Genomic DNA, 17,901 nt, shown 5'->3' with positions numbered 1-17,901 from the left:
ATTATTAACCCCTGCTCCCAGAAACAAACTTCCACCTGGGAATTTTTTTACAATCTGCAATTAAAGGCACAGTTTAATAGGACAGCAGAAGTGTCTTTTACAGCCTGTAATAGCTACGGATTTATTAAGTTGCTAAAGGATGTGCATAATTACACTGAATAAATTAAATGTCAAGATATTTTGCATGTCCTACATACAATAGCAAAACCAAGTACATTCACACCTATTACTCTATGTTATATCAAGAGCTAATAATACATGTAATATATTATGTATATAATGTATTATTATAGCTCTTGGTTATTATATAATATATATATAACAATATATGTATGTATATATATGTACACAAACGACAGAGGACATTTTCAAGAACAGGTCTGATGACATTTCCAATATCTGGCATTTGAACAAAAGTGAAACCAAATTAAAGATGCCTTCCCTCATAGCTAAAAGATCCAATTATATAATGAATTGAACTACAAGGTAATTTTTCCCGTTAGTAAAAATTTGCATCATGCACATACTACCTCTAAGGATATCAGTTTTTGCAGCAGTTTTAGGTAATGGTGGAGAACTCTGTACACATAATAACAAGAGCGTATAAAGAAGGAGAGCATACAACGGTGAAATGCTGAAACCATGTTACAGTATTATTCAAATTAATAAACTTTCGACGATTCTTTGCAGTATTATTAATCAGCTGTCCTACCTTGTTAATATAAAACAAACCGTATGTCCCTACGATGCCCCTACGCTGAGATAATGAGCGGTGAAAATCTGGTATTTACGCCGAAAACCGACTCGAGATACCTGCCCACTGCGACCGTCTCTTGCTTTGTGGCCAGTGTGTTGCTTCCGGTTGCCGCTGTGTAGCGCCATGGTAGCGCTGACTCGTTACGTCAGTACTACAGAGTTTACTACATCCAGCGTGAGGTGGGCACAGGTGGGGGTCATCGCTATGGCAATCAATAACAGACGTCATTTGTCAATCATTGACGGAAACACGCGAGGTTTCCCGAAGTTATCTCAAAGCGAGAGACAGTTGCAGTCAGCAGGTATCTCGAGTCGGTTTTCGGCAAATATACCACATTTTCATCGCTCATTATCTCAGCGTAGGGGCATCGTAGGGACATGCGGTTTGTTTTATATTAACAAGGTAGGACAGCTGATCAATAATACTGCAAAGAATTGTCAAAATAAAATGGGTAAAGTTTATTAATTCGACTAATACTGCAACATAGTTTCAGCATTTCACCGTTGTACGCTCTCATTCTTTATACGCTCTTGATAATAATTAGCAATGTCATGGTTATGTCAAGCCGCCTCGATTATATAAAACGTCGATTCTTACACAGTCCCCAATAGCCATACTTTCTAAGCAAAAAGCTTAAAACAAACATGATCCATACAAGTGGTATAATCCACACAATCTGTATTTTTAGGCTGTTATACATGTATAGGCAAATGTAAACGCACAATGCCAAAATAATGACCCTTTACCAGATTATAGGTGTGATAGAGCAATTTACATAGGAAGGCAATCTTTAATGTCACGCTGAGGTGATGTTAGCTATATATAGCAATCACAGCCACGGAGACCAAACCTACAGGAACTTACATGCAAATTAGATGTCCCTGAATACTCAGCAAATCTCCTGTAAATGTCACATGGATGATGCTGCAAGGGATATGACAGCATTCCACCCCCCCCACCCAACTCCTATAATTATATTCTGTGCTCGGTCGTTGTCACTAGATGGCACTGATCGTGGATCAGTTCGTTTTGGTCCTCCTCCGGTGTGGCAGCATCCGAGTCATTGTTGCCCCCCTCCAATCCGATGACCTCCCGAACCTAATCCAATAACAACCGGACCATCAATATCGAGCAAAAGATCGATGCCAGAATTCTTATTGTTGAGTCTAGTTGTTGCTTTCAGTTGAAATAATAAAATACGAGATATAACAACCAACTGTCATTATTTACTAATTCGATCTCACACGCGTGTACCTTCTTCGGCGTGTCAGGACATTCTTTCAGTTGTAGGAAGATGGCCTCTGCCTTCTTCAATGTCAGCTCAAGGTCGATGGAGAGTGAAAGGTCATTGATATGCTGCAAGTCAGGCAAATATATTTACTAAAATAAAAATTATGCACCGGTTATCTATACGCTGCTGTGCTTGTGCACTAGTAATATACTACCATGTGTTTTATAATACGATTCACTGAATCAGGACGATCATTGATAACACAATAGAAATTTGTGGAACATCGAAATGCCACATGTAAGAGGTTCCCACCTTTAGTATTTCAGTGAACCCAAACTGGTTCTCAATGATGATGTGCTTCTGTGTGTCCAAGATAGCCAAGCAGATAAGCAGATGGAAGTTTTCACAGGGCAAGTCCGTCCATAGAACCTGCTCAACCACACAGTAATGTCTTGTGAGATTTACGTGTCATATACGCATACATGCAATCCACATCACCTATTCCACTGAGCGATGTAAATCCCAAATACTGTGTTCATGATGAATACAATGTTGATGCACAACTACTTTGGTGCAACTACCATATGGCATACACACAGATCCGTGCATAGGGTAACTGGCTTACCTCCCACAGCCGCATAATATCAGCAAATATGAATTCTCTCTTGAAGATGATGAGAACCCATCGGAAACAGAAATACAGGTTGCCCGAATCATTGCTCTCTGAAACATAAGTATGTCATATTCACCCACTTACACGTCATGTTTTAAGCCACATGTGAACAAGGAACGTCAGTAGAAAATGTTATTATACAATACATTGACTATTGAAAAGTCAGCGCTGTAATCAAGTATAAATGCAAGATTGATAGATGTATATGTACAAGACAGCAAATGGTGCACACTTATTAAGGATTTACAAATAATACTGTTACTTTGGTGTAGACAAGAATTACCTAAATATGTGAATAGCTGATTGTCAGAGAAATGCAGCAATGTCGACAGATTCTTCAGCTGCGTTTTCATTCCTTGCTGGTCAAGGTCAAAGTTGTGCTTCTATAAGAGATTAGTACAAAGATATTGATTTAATAACAAGTAAAACAATAACAAACAAACAAATTAATTAATAATCAACTGCAATATCAAGATTTTTAAAAGTATAGGAGAAATATGACAATTGTTATATTATACAAAATATAATTTCAAAGTTCTTTATATCCTTATACTTATCATTTCTGCATGCGGAGAGCAGGAGCATACCATACTAACCACATACTAACTACATACTAACCACTTTCTCCATGAAGCCAACGAAGCACCAGAAGGCATCGACCTCATTTTCTAGGATGACGAGGATCGGGGCGAGGAGGTCACTCATGCCCTGAACGTAGCCTGTGCGCAAAGGGATAACAATGAACAACGCGATACAAACAATACGCCCAACACGAAATTTAAATGTCTACGCCAATCTTTCTTAGCATCGCTCTCGTTTTCTCTCCTTTCGCACGCAGGCACACACGTATATATATATCTATATCATCCTGCAGTTTTGTGAATGTCGTTCCATTGGAGCAATTGGCACCTAAACCTCCCACCTACATACTCCCACTTCTGCTTCTGTTAATCATGTTGAAAAATTTGGGAAGTGACACATGTCAATGCCAAATTCACATCTTGCTAAAGGTATTTAAGGGTCACACCCCTTACCAAGGTCAAAGTTATACATGCAGTATGTCATGAGGACATCGTAGAGCATGGCAATATTTGCATTGTCTGGTCCCTGGTAAAAGGGATGTGTGCGGTCCGTACGATCTGTGTCCTTCTCTGCAAAAAAAATAAATGACAATTTACAGCTACGTGATAGCAATGGGACATACAGCTACCACATCAGTACTGTAAACAAACTGATGGGTAATGACTATATGCCATACATCTTATGCTTCCCCACTTGTCACACTAGATACCTGGAGCCCGTTGTCAGAAACATACGTTCTTTGTGCAATTGCATTATTTTCATTGTCGTTTTATAGTTACAGGAGGGTCTAGGATCGCGTAATGTTAAGAGGAAATTTGCTAAGATTTTTTTATTCTCATAACTGTATGATGTTTCTGTCAACAGTCTATGAGTCAAAGTTAGTGTTACGACTAAGACTAATTATATGTCTGACAACCGGCTCCTAGAGCCCATTATCAGAAACAAAATTAGTCTTAAGATTAGTCTTAAGATAGTCTCAACACTAGCCTAACATTTTCTCACAGACTGTCGACAGAAACACAGTAAACTTACGAGTTTCTCATACGCAGTGTGCACAGGTCTGGTCCACGAGAAAAATTTAACATTTAGTCTAATGTTAAAACTAATTTTGTTTCTGACAATGGGCTCCGGACTCTGTGAGGGCTATTTGGTCCATTGACTTCCATACCTATTAGGCTCTTGTAGTCTCTAAACACAGAGAAGTGACTCTCTTGGTCAGCAGATATCGACTTCCATTGCAACTTCATTCTAAAGTAGTCATCTCTGCAGGTCAAAGAAAGCTTACACTCAGTTATGCCAAGCACTTACAGAGATATACCATTAAAGCAAGGCTCGACACTAGCGGTGGCCCGGTGGCCCGGGGCCACCAAAACTTGATGTCGGGCCACCAAAATTTCCAAAAGTTAACATTTGGTGGCCCGATCGGCGAGCTAAAATTTCAAGAAGTGGTCTATGTGAGTAGAAATAATTGGTTCTACGTGGCTAATCGCATGTCAGAAGAGAGGGAGCAATCGTTGGCTCGAGCAGGCGGCACACAGTGACGCACTGTTGCAGCAGTGCCTTACGCGCGGGGGCGATACACGGGGTCGGCGCCACGGTTGTATCGTCTACTGCGGGCGGCCAAACAAGCCACGTTATTGTGTTAGACTGTAGTCCGGCCTCACGCGTCGTGGCGGTAGACAGATGTACACGCGTCCTGCGCCGGGACGAACAGTGGTCGGGGGCCGAACCAGTCTAGCCAGAGGTCATAAAACTCTGACGCGCATATTTGCAAGCTACCAGCATAACAGTTTGGGGGATTACAGTGGGTTATCAACTGCGAACCAGACAAGGGCGGTGGGGTTAGACAGAAATGACGCCTGCCTCTGCACTGTTACTAGTGGAGGCGATATATTGTAAAATGAACGGCGAGCGATGAGAGTGTGGCGAAGGCAAGACAATGGTCGAGGTAAGTAAGAAAAATTGATGAGAATTCCTTACTGTTTTTGATGTATTTTGTTCAAAATGTTAAAAGAGTGACGGGCAGCACACATGCGTCCCGGTGCGAAGGCGCTCGTATGCGGACGGGGGAGCAGGCGGAGGGGGGGCAAGATAAGTACGGAGACGGTCTGGCTGCACCCCTGATTGCTAGTAGCCTGCGACCTGGTGTACACTGTTTCGGGTGATGCCGAAGCGCAAATGCCACGCGGTGTCGAAAAGTGTTCGCGTAGAACTAACACCTAACTTCTTCCATGATCTTCAGATGGATCAGTAATTTTAATTGCCAAGGCTTAATATTAGGTCTTTGCCCTACAGTGTCTCCTTCACTCGCACTCTCTTGCTGCTGTCTCTGTTCACGGGGGGCAACGAAATACTTGAACATTAGGTTGCTAGACGATGCTGCTTTTTTCGTTTTTACCAATGCTGATGCGTACCAGGCTACTTGTTGATAAATTCAATGTTCTACTTTATCTTACTTAAATTCTGCTATATTTTATTTTGTTACAGTTCGAAAGGTGCCTGCCAGACATGTGTAAAGCGTTTTGATGAGGATTAAGATGGATGAGTGGTTGTAGTGGTTGTGAGAGATGAGGGGAAGGCGAATGGTTGGTTGTTTTGATTGACAGGGTTAGGCGTGTGTGGGCGTTTGAGTAGTTGTGGCCTATGGCTCTGGACTGTTGAGTTCTTCTTGAACGTGGGGGGGGCGTGAACTGAGTCGGGGGAAGTAGGGCATGCGGGTGCACGCGCGTGTTTATGATAAATAATGACGTTGAAAGTAGAAAAATGGTGTATGCTAGCGATTCTCGCGTGAAAATCTTGATGCGTGGAATGGAGTAAGTTCTAAATGAGTCCGTCAGATCGGATTCTAATGTCAGTGTGTTGCCATGGGGGTGTGGCTTTGGTTTGAGGAAGAGCTTGTGCAAGCCCACACCCGGGCCCCAATTCGCAGGAATAAGTATACAATACGAGATGAAATAAAATTTATAATGTTTTTCTTTGTTTTTTTTTCGGGTGCACACGCATATTTCATTTTCGGGCCACCCAAAATTGAAAATCATTGATGTTTGGTGGCCCGATCGGGCCACTGAAAAAAAAAGTTAGTGTCGAGCCTTGATTAAAGCATCAACTATGCTCAACCTGTCACAGGAGGTAATGTGCAAAAGTGCACATACTGGCATCTTATCCCGTAGACTATAAATCAGGAATATACAGAAGTATGTGGTGGTCACCCAGTTTGTTAAAGCCACAATATGCGCATCTACACGCTAATTTCTCCAGTACTAGACTAGCAAATACTTCGTGACATGCATAATCACACTACCTTATGACAAAGTAAACTATAGTTCCTCCCATTTCACTGCGCGTTTGCTTAAAACCCACAAGAAAGAGGTGCAAAATCTTGTAATCTGGCGCCAACGCCGAATTGTTTGCCAAGCAATCGGTTAGGTGACGTCACATGCTGCTACGGGTGTTGAGCAGAGAATATAGTCGTTTACATTTTAAGATAGTTGTAGTATTGTGAACTGCAGTGTATGTAACATCAATGGCTATTGGGAAAGTAATAATAGGCAGCGTAATAAACTCTGAGAATAACGTATTGATTTTAGGCTTGCTACCGCGAACGATAACATGTCATTGCGCTAGCAGCGTGCGAGCGAAAAACGCACACGGGCAGTAGAAATCTTTGCTACACCCGCTGTATGGTTGCTTGGCAGAGCAACGCAAAAGTGTCAACAACATCGGAGAATTTGAACAACATTGGAGGTATTTTCAAATACCTTTTATAAGACAACGCACAGTGAAATGGGAAGAACTAGAGTTTATTTTGTCATAAGGTAGTATGATTATGCATGACACGAAATATTTGCTAGTCTAGTACTGGAGAAATTAGCGTGTAGATGCGCATATTGTGGCTTTAATCAATTAGCAATGTTATTTTTATATTGTGATTAATCTTGAATCAATAAACATAGATATAGATATTGTACAGAAATAGTAATTGCAGCCTACATTCTACCAACTGGTCACTGTTTGTGTGGACATATTCATGTTCCAACTATGACTGGCTATTGATAGAAAAATCATAATACTAATTTATCATAAAGAGTTACCATTGCAATTTAGTCTCTTTAGCATTTAGTTGTTTTATTGCACTTGATAAAGAGTGTTGCACTCACAGTTTTTGTTTTCGGGTTTCTGTGCGTTCTTTTGAGGTGGAATCGACACGATAGTAGTTCAGCAGTAGCTTCCACACTTCACCTCGCAATGAGTGACTAATTCCCTGTGAAACAACACAAACCGATCAACACCCGCACGGGATTCCACTTAACCATAGTCAAAGTCTTGGTGGTAGGACATTGGGCTAACATCATTACAATTATGTAGTAATTAACTATACAACACAGTGCTACCTACTTGCCACATTCCTCACTAGTCATGGTTAGTTAGTCCTAAGAGGACAGGAAACATACCCCTTTGAATACCCTGTTCTTGATGTGGTCCCAGTCGTCGATTCTACCCTGAGCATCCAGCTGGTCTTCCCACTCAACAGCAGTGAACGGCTCACTACGGCTTACTTCTACCCTGGGAGGAAGTTCTGTCTGAAATGCCGATAACGTCAGTCAAGTTATGCAGTTTAAGAGGCTAGCAGCTGAAAACGGATGCGCATATCTAACAACACAAGCATGCACACATACAAACACTGCACAACAACACACACACACATTTATGTTCCAGCACACATACTCAGGCACGAAGGCGCACATATACACACATACACACATATGCACACACTCACATAGACACACGCGCACACACTCACACGCACACACGCACGCATTCACGCATTCACGTACACGCTTCCGCACTGAAATAGACAACTTACGCAGCAGATGAGTTCGAATTCTGGCTCGTTCTCATCCCTATCGAACATCAAGCCAGGCACCAGGATGTTGTCCGGATCAGTGAGTAGGATGTCTGCCACCTCTGACCTTGGCCGCGTCTCCGGCACAACGAGGTTGTCCCACAGGAAATTGCGAACCTTTGCGAGCCCACTCATTGTGGCAGTGTATGGGTCCGTGTAAATCTTCTGTAAATACGGCATGTGACAACTCTTGTGTTTGGTTACATGTAAAGCTTCTGTAAATACAGTAAGGTGACAACTTTGTTTGGTTACATGTAGAGCTTGTGTTTGGTTACACTTAAATTTTCTGTAAATACGTTATGGTGACAACTCTCTGTGTTTAGTTAAATGTAAAGCTTCTGCAAATATGGTCTGGTGACAACTTTGTTTGATTACATGAAAAGGTTCTTTAAATATGACTTTATGGTAACAACTTTGTGTTTGGTTACACTTAAATTTTCTGTAAATACATCATTGTGAAAACTTCGTGTTTGGTCACTCGACTGTCTTCAGTGAAAAGCTTACGGTGAGAGCTCTGTGCATTTTGGTTAGTGCTATGTTGTTTAATTACGTGAAATTTTTTTGTAATGTTTCAGATTTAACGATGAGGCTCCGGTATTTCTAGCGCAATGTGCGACTTACGTTGACCAGGTCGGTTGACTGCTCTCCAAACAACTGCAGTTCGTGGAACGACTTTTGCAGGGCAGTCATTTCATGTTCACTAACCAAGAAGAGGCGTCTATCTTTGCGCGACTTAAGGATGGACACATATTGGCGGAGAACCTCGACAAACTCGTTCACACCTCCAGAATGAAAATGCAGAGGAGGGTGAGTTGTGCCATCTCTCTGCAACAGCAGGAAAACAATTTTATCTAAGTTAACAAATGTGTCGAAATTTTTAGTGCATTACTTTTACATTAAACAAATACACGTGTCATAAAATAAGACAGAGATAACCACAAAATACATGATCTATTTTAATAGTATGTAAATAATAGACTATCATAATATTTAACATGTAAGGTAATATTGTACCTGTATAAAGGTTATATGCTCCCAACCTTCCTTCTTTTTAGAGAGTTTATAACTTTTTAGGTCTCTAACATCAATACTGATGTGTAGTTTTTTATTTTTGTGTAGCATTCTTAATTCTCCATCTCCAACTAGGGATAAGAATAAAAAACAACCGTGAGTACATTTCACCTAAACATAAACACACACAAAATAATACATCTTGATGTAGAAAAAACACCTTGCCAACATTATAACTTGTTATTTGTGAAAGAAATATAATAGTCTAACTGTAAGATCACTTTTAATGGCAGACAGTTGAGTATAACACAGGTGGAACTTGATTACAGGTTGGTATATTAAATACAATACTAAACTATTAACTAGAGCTGTGCAACCTACAACAAACCTGGCCCATCGCTGTCAGACTTGTGCGACTTATAACCAACAGCATTAACCTGCGTCCAGTCCAGCTCTGTGTTTGGCTCGGACGTAGAACAGTCCGTTTGAACTTCTGGCTGCCATTCCACAAACACTTTCATATCCTGACATCAAATGTAAAATAGTTTACACAACCTTAATCAATGTAATGTGAATAAACTCGATTGCTGTCTATAAGATTTATATTCTTACTTGCCTGACTACTTTGCCAGTATTGCATGCATCACAGAAATATATTTTTAAATGCTTATTTCATGTTTTAAAAGGCCCAAAAGGCAATGCAATTGACAGCTGCAAAAATTATGTACCCTCTTGCACACGACCATCTTCCCTGCTATGAGGACATCTTCATTCCTGGCATTGCCATTCTTGTGCGCAAACACACCACCCTGCTCATACACCAACTGGAAAACATTAGAAAATTGTCCTTATTACACACACGTACAATATACTAACTGGCTGTATGGCAGAATGGCCTGATCCAGCTTGGGTCTATATTTCACCTTGTGTGAACCCATTGTGAGACACCTATCGCTATTTACTATGCTTTGCAAGAACGACCATGACCATTTCGTGGAATGGAACCATACCAGGGCTCAATCCTAGTTTGACGTCGTACCAATGACTACATACAATAACGTTAAACAACACAGTAGTAACCCTACTCAGATTTCATCTAGTCAGCAACCTTGGATAGAAAGGAGACAGTTATAATTGCTTATTTCATTTTTGCATAGATTAGATGCCGACATATCACAAAATTCAATACTAGACAAGTAGCAATGTGTATCACTATTCACTAATTGCCACCAGCCTCTGTTTCTCCTCTGGCAATGTGGCATTGCAGGTCAGACATGCCATCTGAAGCTGAAGGTAACTTGCAACATTCCACAAATCCCCAGACATGCCTCGTTATGCCTCTCGTTATGCCTTAAAGGCATAATAGGCCCATTGATTATGCAAAGTTGACGAATGCTAGAGTAACTGGCACCTTGTGTAGTTAATAAGTACATAACCTTACATCCAAATGCGTATTAGCTTGTCCAATATCACTGCTGGTTACTAAGAAATGTCTAATTTGAAATCCGCAGTCAAATAAATCAGTTGTTTACAGTTTCAAACTGCAGCCGCTGAAGCGGGTGTGATGCAGATTATAGTGCACCGGACATTTTCGCACGCATGCTCGGACGTGCGCAATGCTATCATCAGTGATTTCAATCCTTGTGGTCTGAGTGCGCATTCGTTCATGCAGTATCTCTGAGCACTGGTAGATCATCTCCAGCTGTTACCACTGAGCTGCTTGAAAGCTCTTGCCGCTGTATTGCGCTCAGCTCCACGGACCACCACTGGCACCTCCATTTCATCTGGCATCCAAATCATGCAAGCCGAACAAATGTTTTACGTCATCGCTCGACTCCTGGATGACATTTACGGCACGTAAATGATACGTTGATAAATATCAACAACCGATTTCAAGTCTTGTTTGTAATGTAACCAGCAGTGATACTGGACAAGCTAATACGCATTTGGATGTAAGGTTATGTACTTATTTATTACGATTTTGGTGCTTTTGGTGTGGGTTAACCTAACCTACACAAAAGCCACCAAAATCGTCGGTGTGGGCATTGTTCAGAGAAATCTCAGACTAAGGGCATTCGTGCGGTGTACCTGTGTGTTGCAGATGAGCATTTTACCAGCATTTATGGGTAATTATCGGCAATAATAGGCGAAATAGAGTAAAGAAACATTAAGACTTTGGTAGTAAATACATTTTGTGTTTATTTACCATTCTTTTTTTATTTAGACATTCCAAGTGCCTGTGCCGTGACAGTGCCTGACTCTACAGGCACTTGAAGCGTTTCAATCAAATATAATGCTATTACTAAATACGAAATCTATTTACTACCAAATTCTTAATGTTTCTATACTCTCTTTCACCTATTAATGTCGACAGTTTCCTGTAAATTCTGTCCGAATCCTACGTGCAACACTACCAAAATCCTACGCTGCCAGCCGCCATTGCTCTCGCGGCTCCACTGTTGCACGCTTACACTAATATATATAGTACTAGTAGTGTAATATATATTATATATAGTATTATATATTATATATACTATATATAGTAGTGTAAGCGTGCAACAGTGGAGCCACGAGAGCAATGGCGGCTGGCAGCGTAGGATTTTGGTAGCGTTGCACGTAGGATTTGGACGGAATTTACAGGAAACTGTCGGCAATAATAGCTGATTAATAGGTGAAAGAGAGTATAGAAACATTAAGAATTTGGTAGTAAATAGATTTCGTATTTAGTTAGCATTATATTTTATTGAAACGCTTCAAGTGCCTGTGCCTGACCATAGCCATAATGATACTAATTACTAGGCCTGACACAGTCAGTCGGTGACTGTTTTAGGGACAGTGTTTATTGGGCCGCTTAGTTATGCCACGTTTAATTGACTTCATTTAGAACAACCCCTCCAGAACCCTCCACCATCTGTCCATAAACGACATTTACAAAAAACTCCTGCGTGTATGTTAAGTTGTTAACTCACTTGACAAGTATCTTCCGTTTCATCAGTTTGTTGTTCAGCCATGTTTGTTATGAGTTCGTGATCACGGGATAGACGTTCTGCTATTTATTCCTCCTGCTGCCACCAGTTGAGCGCATCCAGAAGTTTGTTATAATTTTCTTATATTTTTATTACTCTTTAAAAATTAAGACAACTGCATATATACATGTGATAAAAACATAAATGTGAACTTCAGGGTTTTTTTTATTAACAACGCCACTGCAATGCAATTACAAACCAAAGGCAATTTCTATATAGCACTTAGAAATGCATGTGTATGAAATACAAATTTTGTGTCTTATGTTAAGTTTAATGATTGTCTTACAATTATTACATTAAAGAATAAAATTAGAGGAAGTAGAGCGTGAACATAATAAGAGCAGATGTGTAGGTAGAGACAAAAGGTGACCAAAGACAAAGGGGAAGTAACGTTGACGTTGTTCGCCGCCTTCCTGAACTCGATCTTCACTCTGCAACAGGTTGCTACATTGCTCTGATGCGTAAAGAAAGACGCAATACTGCGGTAGAACTACTAACACATATTTTAAAATCACCGTATCTATATTAGTTTGTATAGATATGCTCCTGGTAACATAATATAACTACAGAATGCATGCGAGACTACAGGCCTTATAAACGCTACGTTACACAGATAAGAGGCACTGCCACCAAAGCTGCCAATGGGTATAGACTAAAGTGTTATTTTTATGAAGATTTATGCCAACTCATCTGTCACATATACAATCAACCGGTATAGAAAATATATAATCACATGATAACAGCTAACTACTGTAAATTACGATAATTAAAATTTAAAAAAATGCCAGCTACTATGTACAGATTGACTGCCTTGACTTAATTATTTTGTTCTACCAACAAGTACTAGGGATAAGGAATATATCTAGATCTATAAATAAATTTCTATCCATACATGTTTGTCTCTTACACCAATGCGCTATATGCCTAAAAAATAGCAATCAAAATACACAATAATAGCAGGCATGATAACCAACAAGCCCATCTTTCAAAAATAAGTATAAATGAGTTGAAACACGTAAAAATTACAATACTGTACCGTGTTTAATCACAAACCAATTTGGCATGATGCAGATAAGACCACACAAACTCACACTATTTTCATCCAAAGAACGAGAAACGTGCCACAAAGAAAATCGCCACTAATTTCTAACGTGCTTTCAGGTGAGAGCAATGCTTCTCGCCCGCGTCTTCAATGCGGTCGCACGAGTGGCGCCCTCTGTTGGCACTACATTCTACCGATGATCATGCAGTCGACGACGTGGCCCGCGGGCAGCGAAGCTTGCTCGTCCGTCTTCGCTGGCAGTAGCAGGAGCCCGTTGGCCGAGCGCGTGCTTAGCAGACGGCTGCTGTCCTGCACGCCGGTCGTCTCACCCACTGGCAGGTCGTCTCCCTCCACCCAGGAGACAATGGCACGGTGGTACTCAGGCCGTGGGTCAAGGTCAATGGTAAAGCCGAGCTGTGCAGAGGTAGATGTGCGTGAGGAGGCCGTCGCGTTCATGTATGTACTATCGCAAACGCATGCACACACGTTCTACATGCAGAAGTATAGCTATGTAGAGAATATAGACGTAAATCTAGAGTATACTTGCTGCGTATTTCTATATGCAAATACATTACCCAGCTGGTGGAAGAAAGGGAAGCAAGTCCTGCATTGGTTTAGAGCCAATACGTAACAGCTATAATGCAGCATGAGTTTTTAAAGAGAACATAGGGAAACACATACTCTATTACTCTCTACTCATTACTCAATTTAAAAAAATTATGCTCACTGTTTGAGAGAAGATAAAATATAAAAAACGAATGGATCTTGCGCATTGCGCAAACACCGGTGAGTCGAGCATATACGTTTGCTTATTTAAGTGAGTTCACCTTGGCCTTGATGATCGTGTTACGTGCTCGAAGACGACTGGATAGCTTCCTAAGGGCTGGTACCACATAGAGGTTACAGGTAACCATAGCCGACACAGGGTTACCTGACAAAACAAGAATTATAGGTCACTGCGGATACATTACACAATACAAGCTGCAAGATACCAGGATGCTTATCTGGGTGTTTTTTTATATTACTTTGTTTTTATTCACCTCTGATGATACACTGGTTGTCTACACAGTACAACATTTTACAGGCTGCTCTTTCAGACTAGTTATGGTCAGTCAGTCATCAAGGATTAACAATGATAAACTATTTGTGAAGAATATACACTGAGGCACATGTTACAATGGTAATATATTGACACTGGCTCCTTAAAGAAAAAATCTCACAATGAATGCCAACCTACCAGGTAGACAAAAGAACAACTTTTTGCCAATTTCTGTATTGACCGTGGCAAACGTTGTTGGCTTTCTATAGAAAAACAACATGTTGGAATATCAGCTCATTCATGGCAGTTAGAATATGAGTTAAAAATCAACACTGCCTGTAGGTCATCTTCACCAAGAAATTCTGTTGAAAGACACCATTCATCATTATTAAAATTAACACCAGGTTTGTGGAACTATCCTTTACAACACACTTTGGTTGATTTTGTAGCCGTTATCAAATAACTAAGTATGATACTTGGACAGGTCATAAACATTTTAAGTGAGATTATTACACTACACTTTGTCAACATCTGTACTAGACTATATAATGAATACTAATACACTACAGTACGAAATGGGTAAAACCCCTTGCTGTAATTGTTGGCAAGTAACATCCATCAGCTACATACAGCCAAGGTAAGAGAGACAGCTAGGTTACCAAAATAGCAACATTTCTACACACCCAGGCTTCATAAACACTCTGCCAAAGTGAATCCGTGCTCGCAAGTCAATCTGAAGAACTTGTTTGAGTAGGTCCTACAAAACGTAACATATATGAATGAGAGCGAATTCGTGGTAGATGTACGTGCTATTAGTGGTGCTGCTACTTTCTGTCCCAGCTTTGGTATTCTTATATCAGACTATCCCACATGAATTAAGAAGAAAATTAGTTCCAAGTAATTGGACAGTCTCTGCTAGTAAACTAACAGAAAGTGAGATTTATTTAAAATAGCAGATATGTTTACAAAGTAACCTTGGAATATTGCAATGTAAGGTACCAGAAGCAAGTAATGACCCATCCCTCTACAATAGCACAGCATGGACCCCATGAGACACATCATGAGCACAAACCTTTTCTCCCATGGACACACCACCAGTCGTTACCACTACATCTGCCTTCTCCATGGCATTGGTAAGTGCTTCTAGTATGGAACCAGGCCTATAGGAATCAAACAATAGAGCATGAGTGAAGTGTTGGTAATGATGTACGCTCTAAAGTGACGTTACAGCCTATGAATACAACTGTACAAAAATCACATGCGAGTGCCATTATGCGAATTTTTCAGAAGATGTTTTATAATTATACTTGTGCTATTAGTAGCACAGGAAACCATGGTTTAAAATGCTCCCGATGCCAGGAATAAGCATGATCATACCTTGAAGGTTTTGCATGTTCCTCAGTGCCACAATACAATCATATGCCACTCGTACACACTCCACTCACGTGTCCTTAATGATGCCCATGTCGATGACCTCAAAGTTTCCCTGCTCTAACAGGCTCTCAATCATGCAGCGGTTGCTGTCCCTGATCTGTCCACGCTTCAGCTGTACTCCGGGATCCACAAGCTAAAAGCAGGAGCACACACATGAAACCTGCACTACACGCCGTATAACCCTACCACGCTACTCAGCCAGTAGTTAAAAATATTACTGAGGAATAGAAAATAAGTATATGTTGATATAATACACGAGCTGTAAAACAGTGCATCTAACTTTATGCATTTGTTGGTCAACAAGTAGAAACTTTCATTACTACTCGTTCGTTATACGGTTAGCACAGCAAAAAGATACATAACAAAGCTATGGTCATTACAGAGTAACAAGGATTGCAGGCGACACTCATACCTCGTTTCCAGTAGACACAATGGCCACTACTGGTTTCTTGAAGACCTTCACTTTGGTGACCCCAATCGTAGCAAGAAGGCCGACCTCAGACGGCCCGATCCAACTCTGCGCACTGAGAACCTTGTTGTTAGCTTTGATGTCGCAGCCAACAGGTCTGATGTCCTGCCCAATGGTCGGCGGGTGCAGCATTTTCACCTCTAGCTCGGTACGTCCCTGTTAAAATACCAGCAGCACATCAGTATCTCCCACCCCACCCCTGTATTCATTGCCTGACCTCTTTACTCATACCCTACTGGCATTTTCAATCCATCTCTTTTCTCCCATCGTACCCGTGTCAAGCCCAAACTGCAATGTTGATTCTCTTTCTGTTTTACTGCAGTCACAGAACTGTTAGAGGGGTGGGGTGATGGATACAGGGCTGGGGTGGAGATACAGGGGTGGGGTGATGGATACAGGGCTGGGGTGGAGATACAGGGGTGGGGTTAGAGACACATGGGAGGGGTGGGAGGTACATGGGTGTGGCAGAGGATAAAGGGCTGGAGTATGGGATAGAGAGGTGTGGTGGGGGGAATACACGGGGGTGTGCGGGAATACAGCAATGGGATAAGGAGTACAGGAGTGGGCTTGAAAGTACTAGGATGGTGGGTCACAAGGCTGGTATGGGGGAAAAAGAAGTGGGGTGGGAGATGCAGGGATTGAGTGAGACACAGAAGTGGCATGGTGGATATGAGGGGTGAGACCCAGAAATGGGGGTGGGGGATACGAGTCATGAGACAAAGAAGTGGGATGGGAGGGAGACAGGAAGAGGGAGTTGGATGAGGGACACCGGAATGGGGCTGATACATAGGAGTGCAGTGGCAGACTGAGAGGCAGGCTGAGACGCAAGGGACGGCTGCAGGGTTCAGCAGTGGGCCGGGCCCCTGCCTGCTAGACTGCGAGCTGAGATTACCTCATCGGCAGACTTGACGAGCTCGGTCTGTTCAACCTCGATGACGGCGTCGGCTCCCTTGGGAACGGGAGCTCCAGTGCTGATGCGGATGCAGTGCCCCGGAATCACCTCGCCAAAGTCCGGCTGCAATTGGCGAACGCGGAGACTCGCAAACCACGTTACCGAGTTATTACCCGTCATCAAAGCTAATATAACACAATGTCAAACGTGGTGCCGACTTGACAAACATCTTGTATGAATATTTTCGAAGAGACTTTTCGAAGAATAAACAATACCAATGTAGACAATATTACGGTGATTTTGTGAGGATCCATATATGATATTAGTCACAGATATAAATGGATTGAATGGTCTGTGGTTTTAATTCCCAAGAATTAAAGGCATTTCTCTATAACAAGCGCCGCAGAGCGACAGCGCTCAACTGACGTGTACTGTAGCCATGCAGGTATTCTTCTGATAAACTCATTGGCAACCGAATCGAGTGCATCCTCCTGCCACCGCGCTCGCGCTCAGACCATATATCTAGGATACTATTAATACAGATCTAAAATCTATGATAGGCTTTGCTATATCTACTGGTAGTACAGTAATAAAGATACAGCTGTGTAACTTTAATGACTTCACTATATTAACGTGTTATCATGGATACGCCTCGAGCGTGAGCATAGTGGTGGTGGTGGGGGAGGGGTGGAGGGGAGGGGAAGGGTGGGGGAGGGGCGGGGTGGAGGGAGCTCTAATAGTAAAAGCAGTTCAGTCCTTTGTTAACACTCAACAAATCCATGTTTAACCCTCCTCTTGAGGGTCAAAAGGTTATCAGACACTTACTCGTCGCACGTCAGCGG

The 17,901-nt window shown here is 41.6% G+C and overlaps 2 protein-coding genes across 2 annotated transcripts in view; both read right to left on the bottom strand.

The window, feature by feature from the left end:
* Positions 1–1,404: 1,404 nt before the first annotated feature.
* Positions 1,405–12,195, bottom strand: LOC106806682 (TBC1 domain family member 15-like). Its single transcript, XM_014808694.1, has 16 exons — positions 12,127–12,195; positions 9,886–9,981; positions 9,546–9,681; positions 9,161–9,288; positions 8,768–8,971; positions 8,108–8,311; positions 7,695–7,823; positions 7,401–7,504; positions 4,412–4,506; positions 3,696–3,812; positions 3,280–3,380; positions 2,945–3,044; positions 2,614–2,711; positions 2,301–2,417; positions 2,012–2,113; positions 1,405–1,855 (listed from the first exon to the last, which is right to left on the bottom strand). Exons 1-16 carry the CDS (start codon positions 12,166–12,168, stop codon positions 1,730–1,732), a joined length of 1,899 nt encoding a protein of 632 aa, XP_014664180.1. The 5' UTR covers positions 12,169–12,195; the 3' UTR covers positions 1,405–1,729.
* Positions 12,196–12,330: 135 nt separating this feature from the next.
* Positions 12,331–17,901, bottom strand: part of LOC106806694 (gephyrin-like) — a 25,451-nt gene continuing 19,880 nt past the window's right edge. Inside the window, exons 12-16 of the mRNA XM_014808706.1 lie at positions 15,337–15,424; positions 14,948–15,021; positions 14,463–14,527; positions 14,053–14,156; positions 12,331–13,639 (exon numbers count right to left, since the gene is read on the bottom strand). Of these exons, the coding sequence (XP_014664192.1) occupies positions 13,409–13,639; positions 14,053–14,156; positions 14,463–14,527; positions 14,948–15,021; positions 15,337–15,424 (562 nt within the window). The 3' untranslated portion in view covers positions 12,331–13,408. The remainder of the gene's footprint in view (positions 13,640–14,052; positions 14,157–14,462; positions 14,528–14,947; positions 15,022–15,336; positions 15,425–17,901) is intronic.

Source organism: Priapulus caudatus, unplaced genomic scaffold, assembly GCF_000485595.1.
Source record: "Priapulus caudatus unplaced genomic scaffold, Priapulus_caudatus-5.0.1 Scaffold174, whole genome shotgun sequence".
NCBI lineage: Eukaryota > Metazoa > Priapulida > Priapulimorpha > Priapulimorphida > Priapulidae > Priapulus > Priapulus caudatus.
The sequence above is the reverse complement of the archived record's forward strand: the minus strand, read 5'-3'. Positions and strand labels throughout refer to the sequence as shown.